We start from the raw sequence: 13,091 nt of genomic DNA, 5'->3' as shown, positions 1-13,091 counted from the left end.
TAAAGATCACTGAACCTTCTGCTGACATTTAAAGGAGATTTTGGTTGCTCTTTGCTGCCTTACTCTCACAGAACTGAAGAATAATGATTATTCTCAAACTACAGTGTGTTTGTCAGGCTTCTTGTCACTATGTCCTATCTTAGGGACGTGCCACTGGCAGTTTTGTCCACCAATGGGATCTTAACTCTATAATAACATAGGAAAACAATTTGAAGGTATAATGTGTATCTTAAGAATGCCAAGCAGGCATTCAAATAAACTGTGTAACTTCTGTTATAAATCAAGAATTTTAAGAAAATTACATTGAAATCTTCAAATCCTTTTGCAATGAGCTGTGCCAGGTGTTGACTGCATATCTCTACTCTTAGTAGAATAAGGGAAGCTACACTCACTTTCATAACAGCACTTTTTCGGCAACAGAGAATTGGACAAGTCCCAACAAAGGGACCCCAGTGTTTAAGCTATTGCTATGATAAAATTTACCAGCTCCAGAAGTGGCCACAAATATTAAATCCCTAGAATCTTTCAAATAATGATTTTTCATTAAAATTATATATTGTACAGTCAAGTTACTATAGTATTAGAATGGGTATTAAAATATATTAAGTATGCTTACTTGTGCTAATTCCATAGGAAAAAATAAATTTTGCTAACAGAGATAGGGGGTTTTTATGTTACTTGCAAATAGATACATGTAAGAATTCATGTCTGTATTTGAAATATTATTTGTTTATGTACCTGGGAGTAATATGTTTTATTTGGGAACCAGACTGAAATAGGGCAGATGAAGGAATTTTTATAACTATTATTGGTATTTTTTGTTTTCACCAGTTTCTTAGCTTTGGTAACTCTTTTCAAGAGTACCAAGGATGTAAATAGAGAAGTGTCAGTGACTAAAGGAGATGTTAACTTTGCTCTGCTATGTATGCCCTGCTTCAATATTTTGTGATGTTCAGAGAATAGGCACGGGAAGGCCAGTCCACATTTAGTTACAAATATAGCACAAGATGTTTATCAGAACAAGTTCTATCTCTACAAAAAGGTACCAGGCAGGAAGCTGTTAATACTGTGCATCAACGGCCAAAGCAATTGAAGGGGAAGGTCTCCATTGTGTCTGTTTTTATTGAATGGATGTGGTGTTTATAGCTGATTGTTTTCTGAAAATACTTGAATACTACTAGTTCGTTTGAATGGTCTCTGTATTTACATTACAACTTCATAGACTTTCCTCTAAGGTACATATTCTCAAGTGGTTGTTTTATTTATCCTCTTCCACAACACTTGGGTGTGTATGCATTGTTATGATCTCTTATCCTTCTAAGCTTGGGGGTTTTTTTTAAATTAATTCAAGGGTTTAAAAGAAAATTTTCTTAAAGGCTATTTCAAAGGGTGCAGATTTCCTTTTCTACCTTTGAACTGTTCGTAGCTACAAACTTGACAGGTGCTTTTATGACATGCAAGGTCCTCGTCATGGCAGCATTCTCAATCTGTGTTGCACACAAGTGGTTCTGGGGGTTGAAATGCTCCTGGTTGTTTCAGGAAGACATAGTGTAAAGCTTACATATGCCCAGGACTGCTGAGTATCACAGAGTCACCACGATCCTTCACATTATCCAGGGCTCTTAAAGACCCAACTGTCACTTCTATGACAAACAGTTTGAAAAAATTGTAAAATCTAACTCCTGGGAAAGACCTGAGGATTCAGCCGGTTAAAAAAACTAACCAAAAAAGCTCTCTTATTGTCTGACATTATAAAATCATTTGTCTAATCATATGATTTTATTTCAATTTTGCAGAAATCTGGACTGTGAATTTTAAATGCCTAAAGTTGATGCCCATGTGCTGGTGCTGGTGGGAGAAAAAAGGCAACAGTTATGGGGGGAAGTTCCTGGTTTTGGTGGAGTATAAAATGGTGTGGAGCAGCAATGACAACACAATTTTGTAGAGGCTGAGTGAACCTCTATCTTAAATGCCCTTTTTCAAAATTTAAAATAAAAAAATAATCTAGATTGCTGTTAAACAAACCATTCATTAGCGTGACAGGAAGGGCACAACCAGTGCCCTCAGCCTGCAGCTGCCACTCTCATTTATTTCAGTGTGTGGACAATCTCTTACTGGAATGCTCTCAGCATTATGAAACTTCCAAACTGGTTTTGACGTACTACGCTAATATTTCAAGCATAAAGTTGCCATATGTCTCCTAACAAGTAGTTCTTTTTATATCAACTTAGCTGTAGCAGTTGCCATTCTTTTTGTGTTTAAAGTTGCTATAGCACATCTTTTTGCCCTGAATATTTATCCCTCGATTTGGTTTCACAGCAAGCTATCTTGCTTCTCTGTTTCCCACACTCTGAATATTCATTTCTTGCTTTGAGCCAGAGCAGGATTCTGCTCCAGTCAGGGTTGTGCTGCTTTTTAGCATTCCAAATCTTTCCCATACATTCTTTATTTTGTCTCTTTCTATGTGTGCCTCACCTTAAAATCAGCTTTAGAATTTTCTTTGTGTTGAATCAAAGCATAAGAATGGGCCGTTGCTGTTTGCATCTTGACATTAGCAATGTTAAGGCCTCATTTTTTTGTAAGAAATGTGTGCAAATCATACTGCAAATTTAAATCAAATAAATATATCCTTCTACAAGGCAGAACTCTGAAACGGGAAACAAAACTGAACATTTGTTTTTCTGAGCATACTTTTTTCTCCTTCCCATACTTCTGTAACAGTTCTTTAATTTCCCTTTGGAGCTGAGCAGAGATGTCCATGCATCAGGGACTTCCAAAAACTGCCCCTGCCAGTGTAGGAAGAGCAGAGCATCAGTCTCAGAGAGAGGAGCATCCCTGAGCCCTGCTCAGCCAGCTCAGCTGAGAAAAAGCCCGCATATTTTCCAGGAGATTATTCACACTTGCTGTTAACATTAATTGTGAAGCATTTCGGTTGGTCACTTTACCATGGTGTATGTGTGGGCCACCTTCAGGAGCTCCGTGCAGCCCTGAGCGTCTCCAAAAGAGCGAATCCCCAGGCAGTTGGAGGGATGGAGCTGCTTCATCAGGAAGCTGCAGCAAACCTCGATGACCTGGGAGAGCTGCAGAAGACAAGCTGCAGACAGCAAACTTTCTATAGTGTCTTCCTTTAACTCTAGAATACCTGTGCAGTTTGTATATAGGAAAAAAAAAAAGTTTTTCATCATTGTCATTGTATTTTTATTACTGGAAATCTTCCCACTCCACAATTTTTCTCCTCCTCTGAAAAATTTTGAGAAGTGTTCTCTGATTCACAAATTCATTTTCGTTTCTTGCCAATATGGTGATTATAATGAGGTCTTTGTTTTACTTTGATTTTTTTTTTAGTTATTCTAAGTTCTTTTAAAGTACTCTACAAATACTGATAGATACCTGTGATACCTCTTCCAGCCTTGCTGTTTTGGTATCAAAATTCTGTTCTTTCATTCAAAAGCAAAAAAGTAATATTCTGTGCAGGATATCTGATGACAGGACATAGTGAAAGTAATTTAGGTGTTAACCGAGGGGATGGATCAGTTTACAAGCAGATGTCCATAAATTCATAAAGCTGTTATTCTGATCAGTTAAGTGTTGGTACATCCTGAGGGAGTAATTTTCTCTTTTGAGGTTTGGACATTTTTGTGTCACAGAAAAAGGGTTTCCCTTTTACCTTTCTGGCTGGAGTAGCTGCCATCTGCATTGAGAGGCTGGCCAGATACCACAACGCGCACACTTACAGAATCTGCATATGTTTGAATGATCTAGGTGTTTCTAATTGTAATATATGCTAACATAGCGGTCATGTTCTACAGCGGTTTTCCCTGTTTACTGTAGAGCAGATGAAAGGGATTTCACAGTTCTCTATCTTGGTCTTTTTGGCTGCTTGGTTCAATCACTTTGGATTCAGCAATACAGGGGCTAATGTTGAAAGCAGGAGAAAATAAATTAGGGAAAAAAAAGACTATGAAATAGTCATTTTCATTAAGATAAAATCTCTATAATATTTCAAGAGAACATAAGTAAATCTTTTTCAGAATGTGGTGGCACTTTCTCATAGTTAAAGTTGCTCTGCTCATGGGTGTGACCGTATTCCTGTTTTCCTCTAATTATTCCTACTCAAGAGACTTGAGTGAGCCAAAGAACTGCCACCCAGGCAGACCATGTCTTTAGCTACTGGTGACGGGAAGGTTCATGATACCCTCTTCTGTGTCACTACATGAGGTGGGCAACAGGCAAAATACATTCTTCTTTCATTAAAATTCCTAAAATAATTTATATCTAGTTAGAGAAAGATGCCAAATATGAATTTGTATGTTAATATTTCTGCATATCTTCTAGAATTTGTTATTGTATAAAACAGTCGTATTTATTCATCCTCTCTACAGAAAGTTTCACATCACATATACAAGATTTATGCATGTGTTTACGTGCTGGTATGAAATGGAAGAAGGAACAACTATGTATGTGTTGACTAGATTTTATCTTCCTTTACAACAAGGACGTAAGTAATGGAAGAAGAATTACCTGTGTAGGCGTAGTGCACCAAAGCTTTCAGCGCATCAGGGTCTACTCCCTCCATCTTGATCTCCTCTTGTTTTGCTTCACGCACATCATTGGTAAACATCGCAGCAAAATAATCGGACACTGCACTGAGAACCAACCTTGAAATAAAAGCATTTTAGGAGAACTGCAAATTAGTTCATAGTCTCAATTGCAAGCATGAATTTCATTATTATTATGTAATAAATTGTGTGTGCAATAGAAACATTATCTTTAGCATAGGATTCAAATCTTATTGCAGAGAGCAATAAATTTAAAAGTGGAATTAGTAATCTAATTTTCTCTCAGTGCTTGCTTGGGCAGATTTTCTTCACTGATCTCACTAATTTGACAGCAGCAAGATGGGAAGATAGACAATATCAATGTTTCATGTTTGAATTTCATTCCATTTGAAATAATGAATATGAAACATTGATCACATAATTTTATTCCATTGTTAGCTGATGTCACAGAATCACAGAGTGTTAGGGATTGGAAGGGATCTCAAAAGATCATCCAGTCCAATCCCCCTGCTGGAGCAGGAACACTTAGATGAGGCTACTATAGCAACCATTCATTCATAACTAAACAGGGTAGGTGTAAATTGACCTAGTATTTGGAAATGTCTGGCTTTGAACCCATGTAAACAACACTGGGAAATGTACCTATGAGCTGGGATCTTTTGGTCACCGACTATGAGAAGAACATCACACAGCTGCTTCTGCTGCAGATAATTTTCCATTTTGCGGAAAGTTTGCTCCGCGTGGTTTGTCGAGTGGAAATACTCATCGGAGCCGTTCGTGCTCATTCCCAGCAGGGAGCTGCTGGTCCTTGACAGCCTGCAAGGAAACAAGGCAGTGTGGGAAGTTCCACGTTACAAACACTGATTACATTCTTCATATAGTTTTTGTTCAAATGACATTCCAGAAATGCTTAAAATTATAAAGCTCTTATGATCCTGGTCTTATGATGCCTTCTTCCTTTTTTTTTCTCTGTTTGGTATCTGAGAATTTCCATTTCTAAGTCTGCATGTAAACTGTAGTTTACTGCAGTGAACTGTAGTAGGTGGTGCTATGTAGTTTTCTGTTTCTTATCAGTTTTGTGTCAATGATGTGTGAACCTATTTTCCTGTGGCACTAATAGCTAAAATATCTTGTGGTATGAAACTTTGGATATTAAGTGTCTTTAGGTCTTACTTCTGTGTCTCTTCATACTTCATAAATTACTAAATGGGAATGAATCAGAAGATAATTTGACAAGGACCATGTAATTCTAGACAAAATACCAAACTAAAAGCTGATCAAATCGGTACATTATATAGCCTTTAAAATCCAAATGCAAACAATAAAGACAAACTATTTTTTCCGTCTTTTGATGGAAAGGTACTTTAAAAATATACTCCTCCCACTCCAGAATATTGTTAGCTGTCCCACTTAAAATTTATCACTCTCTTTTGAGACGTCATTCCCACTGCCTTTTAATGTGGATTAGGTTGCAGAATGGAATGCCTTTTTGATATTTTCTTACAAAAATATTTATTTTTATGTCCATCTGTTTTTAGTAAAATAGTAATGCATTTGTTGATCTACATGTATATTACATCCTGAAAAGAATGTTGTCTTCAACACTTTTTTTAGTTAAAGTTTTTATTTAGAAAAATGTTTTCTCAATTTTATATCATATGTTATGAAAAAGTAAAGCACCTGTTGTTGGTGGTTTTTAATTACTAAAGCCATATAGGAAATAATGGCAGCTGTTTGACTAAATTTAGGCATTGTCTTTGATGCTATTAATGCATATTCATAAACTATTAGGAGAGATAAAAATCTCCTCATGAAATTAACATATTTAATTTAGCAGAATATTGGATTACATTAGCAATTGACCATCTAGTTCAGAAAAGTCAGAAATACAAGTAGTTAAATCAGGTTGAATAAGTTAAATTATCAGAAAACAGAGAGAAGTTAGATTATACATTTTCAAAGATCATACGTCGTTAAATAGCTAATCAGAATTCAAGGTGAATAATTAGAAATGAAATTATAACGTAATATTCAAGTGAAACGCAGTAGAGTTTTCTGTCTCCTCCGCAATACCAGAAAGTTTCTGTACATCAGTGCTTTTCTGGATGGCACACAACAAAATCACAGTTGGTATGGATATGGTGTGTCTGGGTTTTTCCAGGCATAGCTACTTTTTCCATCTGAAAATCTATCAATATGAAGCTTTCTGGATTTCTCATTATATACATCCCACAGCCCATTTGGAATATGACACATTTCAGACACTGGTGCATCAAAAGCCTTCAGCTCCTGCATGTATTTGATGCCTTTCAGATGAGCCAGAGTTTGGTGTGTTCACCCAGGCCTGGGCCTGCCAGACTCACTGGAGATGTAAGATCATTCACAATCTGCAGAGACACATCATTCCTGGTAGAACTGAGATCTGGTAGCCCAGAGATGTGTGTATGTGTCACCTGAAACACAGCACACCTGACACATCTGAGATCCTCAGACACCCCGTGCATCTGCACAGTGGATGCACATGTGTTTCTGTCTGGGCAACTTGAGTTTATACTAATTGCAGACACATTAAGATTTACCAGACCAGTGCAACAAACTCTCTACTTTTCTCTTCTTTTGAAGATCTTTATTACAATTTCAAATGGATTTTCTTTGTTCTTTTTTCTTTTTTTTTTTTTTTTTTGTTTTTCTAAGAAAAGGGGCAAATCAAGTTCACGTATGTGTATCCTTTGTAGTTTAGAGCTTACAAAAATTAATTTGTCTCAGTGAGTTTAATTACTATACTTTTTTTATTTGTTTTCCTTCAATGCTTCATTGAAAATGAAGAAGCTGCAAAATTGGATTAGATGCTCATTAGCTTTGCATGAGCTACTTGGTGTCAAATTCATACTATGTAACATTCACATTTTGATATTTACCACTTAAACTTTCTTTAACAATTTTCAGATAATAATTCTTAAAAAATATCTCTTCTTAGAATCATTATATCCACTCTAAGTGTTGTATTTAAGTATGTATTATATTGCACTTACCCTTGAGATTTGCAGAAATCAGCTAAAATAATACTCAACCATCCCTATTGCAAATGCACAGTAGAAGTTTCACAGAATGGCTGGGGTTGGAAGGGACCTCTGGAGATCACTTAGTCCAACCCCCTGCTCAAGCAGGTTCACCAGGGCAGGTGGTACAGGAGTGTGTCTAGGCAGGTTTTGAATGTCTCCAGAGAAAGAGACTCTTTACTTCTTGAAATAAATAATTTCCCACAGTGTCTATATATTTGTGGGTAGAGCAATCATTTTTAAGCTGCAAACATTTACAAAGGGACTTAAAGTGTAAGAATTTCCTTCAGTCCTGGATACTTTTTTCATATTTTTTGTAGAGTGACCTTTAACTACAGCTGAAATACCATTAACAATTTTTTTAAAGACAAATGCCTTCAGAAAATGAAAAATACCAGAAAAAATAATGCTCCATTAAGTTTGTTAAGATTAATATTCAACAGCTGACTCAAAATGGTAGCTATAGTGTATTATGGAAGGAAAAAAAATAATTCAAATATGTATATATTTTCCTTAGTGTTCAAGTATCACTGCAGAGAACTCAAATATCGAACTTACAAATGTAGTACTGGAGATCAATGAACTAAAGATGGTGATTAAAGTACTTTGAAGAAAGAAATCAGTGAAAATATCCTTGAGTTCAATGCCTTTATGTAGAATTGTAACAGGGGATGCTGTGGCCTGTAGTACAAAGATAGGCAAGCTGGCAGCAAATGTCTGAACACGTCTGCCAGTCACATCTTGTTCTCTGTGTGTGGGACAAGATGGTGAGAACACAATGAGAGAACTCGAGGTTCATGTCAGCCTACTCAGAAGGGAAGCACGTAGGAGATGGAGAAATATTTGTTTTCTTTAAAATGTGTAGTTTGGACAAAAAAACCCAAACAAATAAACTTAATATTGAGTACTAGAAGTTTCAAAGGTGCTTTAGTCCTATGATGACCAAGGAATTAGTTTTCTACTAAGCTGGGAGGGAAAATGATCAATTAATTGTTCTGTAGAATCAGAAACCCAAATTGCTTAATGACATCTTCGTGTTAGTATTCACTAGGATGTTGAGTGGTGTTAACACCATTAGCATTAGCAATAATGGCTTAAGAAGGCAGATTAGCCTAGAGAGAGCAGAGATAAATCTATATTTGAATGATTCCAAAGTAGCTGAGCACTATAAATTTCATCTTAGGTTGAGAGCCAAGTGAAATGACTTCAGAGTTTTCCTGTAACGATTTGTGAAGGATAGTGAAAATATGGTACCATTTTTCAAAAGAAGCAACACAAAAGTTTGAAACAGACAATATAAACTGAAAACTTGAAGAAATAATCAAAAAACATTAAAACATTAAAAGTCTAGATGATAACAAGGTCATAAATACCAGCCAGCATGGCTGTTCAGAACAAATCATGTCATAACATATTTTTTTGACAAGCTAACATAGCTTACTGGAAGAAAAACATTAGTTGTCAGAAGTCATCTTGACTTTTGGATGACTTCTGACACTATTTCACATGACATTTTCAAGCGTAATAAATATAAGAGATATGAATAACTGGTATAGCTACTCATGAAAATTTATGAGATTCACTCTGAAAGGCAGATGACGTTCTGAATGCATTCCAGGCAAATTCTGCTTCTGATGCTGCTCCATATTTTTCATTATAGACAAACATACAATAGAAATAGTGTTTAATTGTTACATCGACATAAGATAACTAGTGACAAAATTTAAATTGAGAGCCATGTTTGCCCTTGTCCTTATTGAACTTATTGGCAAACTTTTACTTTTCTAAGACGTACTCACACTTGTGTGTAAGTACCTGAATGAAACAGGCCACAAAAGGAAAGTTGAGGTAACAGCTAAAACATACTGGAAACTAAATAAGCCATGTTTCAAAATGGTGTTGTGGAGGTAAAGCTTCATCTTTTCTTTAGTCAGGAAAATGAATGTGATGAGTTTTATGTTTCATTCCATTCCTACAATTCCTCAAATTTCTGAATTATGTTAGAATTATTTTCTGTCTTAATAAAGTACTCTTCATTAATCAGCACAGCACTCTTCATTAATCAGTACATAAAGGATAAATTCAATTTTCCTCATTATTTAATTAGAACCTGATAAAACAGAAATGCCATTTATTTGCCATGTCCTTTTTAAAATTCAGTATGTTCTTAAAGTGCCTCATTAAGTGTGCCTATGGCCAAAAATCAGAAAGAAAATCTGATGATAAGGAAGCTTAGAAGCTTAGCATTGCATGAAAACCAAGGGATGAAATGCAGTATTTTAATGTTATCTTTATAGGGCTATTATTTATATATTTATGGTGACCACTTCCCTGTTGGGTATTTGTTGAATGTACCTACCTAATCTGATATAACACTTGTGAAATTCAGTTTAATCAAGTAACAGTTCAGCTATCAGTGTCACAGATTTTTATTTTGGATCACCTCAGCTCGGCACTGTAAATCAGAGCAGCCACCAGCAGCAAACTGGAAACCACTTTGAGACACGAGACATCGTAAGGACTTTATCAGAGCTGAAAGTAGCAGTGTGACTTCAGCTCTGTGGGGCACTGGATGCGCCTCAGCGGTGACAGGGCATGGGACAAAACTGCAGCTTCATCAATTCTGTTTGTTTGTGCAGCAATATTTACAATGCAACTCATCTTTTTTTCTTTTCTCCCTCTATTTTTTTTCTGCTTATTCAAGGAAACCACAGTCAGCCCCCACGCAGGCAGCCTCTCCTGTGCAGCTGTTGGGGCTCTGACCCTCTGTCTGCTGGGTTGGAGGCTGCGAGCTGCTGTTTTCCTAGCTCAAGTCATAGGACCATGGCATCTGTTAGAGATAAACTGCATCAGCTGGTGAGAAATAAGAAAAATGTTTTAGTTAGGAAGCCATTTCTGAACACAGGTAAAATAATGATAAAGTTGATGCACCTGTACCAATTGCTCACTGATATAATTATGTCATATCAGTAACTATCCCAAACTCTGCCTTCAGATTCCTACTGCAATTGTTGCCTTTATTATTTATTCTTTCTAAATGTAACACCTAAATCTTGTGTTAAAGTTTTTAGGGTTGGGTAAAAAACTTTGGTCCAAAAAAGTGTGCAAAATTGTACGATATCTTGATGACTGCTGAGGTAGTAACAGAGAGACTGCTGACTTCTAACCTATCTATATTGAAAGTTAATACTGACAATTCTTTTAAAACTTGGTGCTCTTGAAACTGCCTGGTTTTAATATTTTTTTTATTGCTAGTGTTAACATAAACCTGCCACGATTCTCAGTTTGCAGCTTTTCCCATTTGGGATTACAAGTGTGCATATGATTAAATGCAGTAGCTTCAGCATCCTGCTGAAAGTACTGTGGCTGTTTTGAGTTTTGTTCTTCCCCCCAGACATGATAATATACAGATTAATGCCACTATGATTCATATTAGGATGAATTTGTGTTAGGGTATCTTGAATTCTCTTGTGAATAGAAGGCACACGTTTGGTGGGAAATTTGCTGGAAAAGAGTCTGCAACCAAACTGCAGAGCCCCTGAGCGCTCCTGGCAGCTGTGGCCACATCATGAGTTCCTGTTACAAAGAGGGATATATCCAAACACTCTACCCACTAAGCTGTTTTCCTTTGGAAATTGTATATTTATTTTTTTAACAGAGGAGGTTAATTATAAAATTATTTCCCAGGCTCACTGCAGTGCAGACTTTTCTCATCAGTATGTGTACTCCCTCAGTTGTTGATCCTTTACTATCAGCATGACAGTTTGTTGAAAGTTTCCTGCGTTCCTTTGTTGGCATCTGGTGTCTATGGTAGCGTTCTCTGTGCACATTTTGCTGTATACAGATAATTATGAAATGGGAGATACCTATGTACATAGTAAAGAGTTTCTGTAACTTATTGTGTAAAAGCAAAGTTAGATCTGGTTAAGATCTTTACTCGCACTATAATATTATGCAAATAATTTTTGTTCAGCTGCTCAGGACAAACATTTAAAAATTTCACTATTATATAAATGCCTATTCAAGAGTCACTGTCTATGAGATTTTGTTCCTGAGTTTGGAGGCTCAGTTTTTAAAACTGCAATTTATTGCAGACCCATTCGCAAATTTCAAGAAACATAAAAATCAGGAGTCAACTGGCTTACACTTCTTATAAGTCAGAATGATAGGTTGGGAAAGGCCATGGAGGTGGTGTAAATTGTTGAATTCACTAAAAGGACAGTAGGGGCAAAAATCAGCAAACCTTTCCAATAAAAAAAACCTCAAAAGCTGCTTTCTGAGCTTGCAGCATACTCATAACACTGGTTATATACCTGTGATGTGACTGCACGCACACATGTTCCCAAAACGTGATTCTACATACATTTGTAGGTCCATCTGGCACAGCGGTTACTATTCACCTGGCTGAATTCATGAATTGTTTTAATGTACCTTGCTTGGACACAGAGAGAGAATGCACTTTCTTTGTGCACCAAGAGTAGACAACAGCATACAGTAACAATATGCCATTCCCCAAATTACAAACAAAGTCTCCTAAAACTGAGAGACTGCAGTATTGCAGAATTTGAAAAAGTAATTATTTTTCAATAATTCAAGTCTGATGTTTTGTAAATTTCTGTAGCTCTTGCGCTCTGAAAAAGCAAAGGCAGAGCACGTTTCCTGATCCTGGCCAACAGCAGCTGCCTGCCAGGTGTGTGGATGCACACCTAAGGTCACCCACCCAGGCACCAGAGAGCTCAGGGGAGAATGCAGAACACTCTGGCAACGCAGCCTGCATGGAGCAGGTTATATAATACATTTTGGCAAGTCATCTCTGCCCCAGGGTCAAACACGTGGGCCAGAAAGGGCTTCACCACAGCTGGACATTCTCCTTGCATTTTCACTATGTATATGGCAAATGAAAATATTTTGTTCTAAATAGATGACTAAAACGTGAAGACGAATGAATCCAAACTGAAGGTAATGTCTGAGCAAATATCCTCAGTCTGGAAACAAAGGTTTTTAATTACAAGGCTTTTGATTTATCAGTGTGGGCATGGCAGAAATGGAGAGCACTAACTTCCAGCAAAGACATAGAACATGACTAAGACAAAATTACACAGATATTTTCGTCCACATACGTGTATACGTGCATCTCTGTTTCTTCACATTCTGAAGCATTCTGAAACAGTATGACATGGAGACACAGAGCTTTCGTGAGCATCTGTGCTAAACGAACACTGTAAAAGAGGTTTCCCTAGCAACGCAAACCATATGTAATAGCTTAAAATAGCTTTTCTCCAATTCCTAGGATTTCTTAGTGGTTTGCTCACAATTTCCATTCAAATCAAGGTATATCTGCCCGGTTCTTCTTTTTCTCAGCTTCTATTAAAATGAAGGGGCTTTCAAAATGTTCATTTCTTGCAAGAATGCCTCCCACTTGTCTTCTAATTTATCAGGTAAAGTGAAGCGTAGGCAATGGTGGCAGTGGCTG

At 36.8% G+C, this 13,091-nt stretch overlaps 1 protein-coding gene across 3 annotated transcripts in view; it reads right to left on the bottom strand.

Annotated features, from left to right (window-relative positions):
- KLHL4 (kelch like family member 4) overlaps positions 1-13,091 on the bottom strand; it is a 66,097-nt gene that overhangs the window by 12,425 nt on the left and 40,581 nt on the right. For all 3 annotated transcript variants that reach the window (XM_065077860.1, XM_065077859.1, XM_005507816.4), the window contains 3 exons: positions 5,202-5,375; positions 4,522-4,658; positions 2,946-3,142 (listed from right to left, as the gene is read on the bottom strand). In XM_065077860.1, the coding sequence (XP_064933932.1) occupies positions 2,946-3,142; positions 4,522-4,658; positions 5,202-5,344 (477 nt within the window). In that variant the 5' untranslated portion in view covers positions 5,345-5,375. The remainder of the gene's footprint in view (positions 1-2,945; positions 3,143-4,521; positions 4,659-5,201; positions 5,376-13,091) is intronic.

This window comes from Columba livia, chromosome 12, assembly GCF_036013475.1.
Source record: "Columba livia isolate bColLiv1 breed racing homer chromosome 12, bColLiv1.pat.W.v2, whole genome shotgun sequence".
Classification (NCBI taxonomy): Eukaryota; Metazoa; Chordata; class Aves; order Columbiformes; family Columbidae; genus Columba; species Columba livia.
This window is presented reverse-complemented; position numbering and strand designations above follow the sequence as displayed.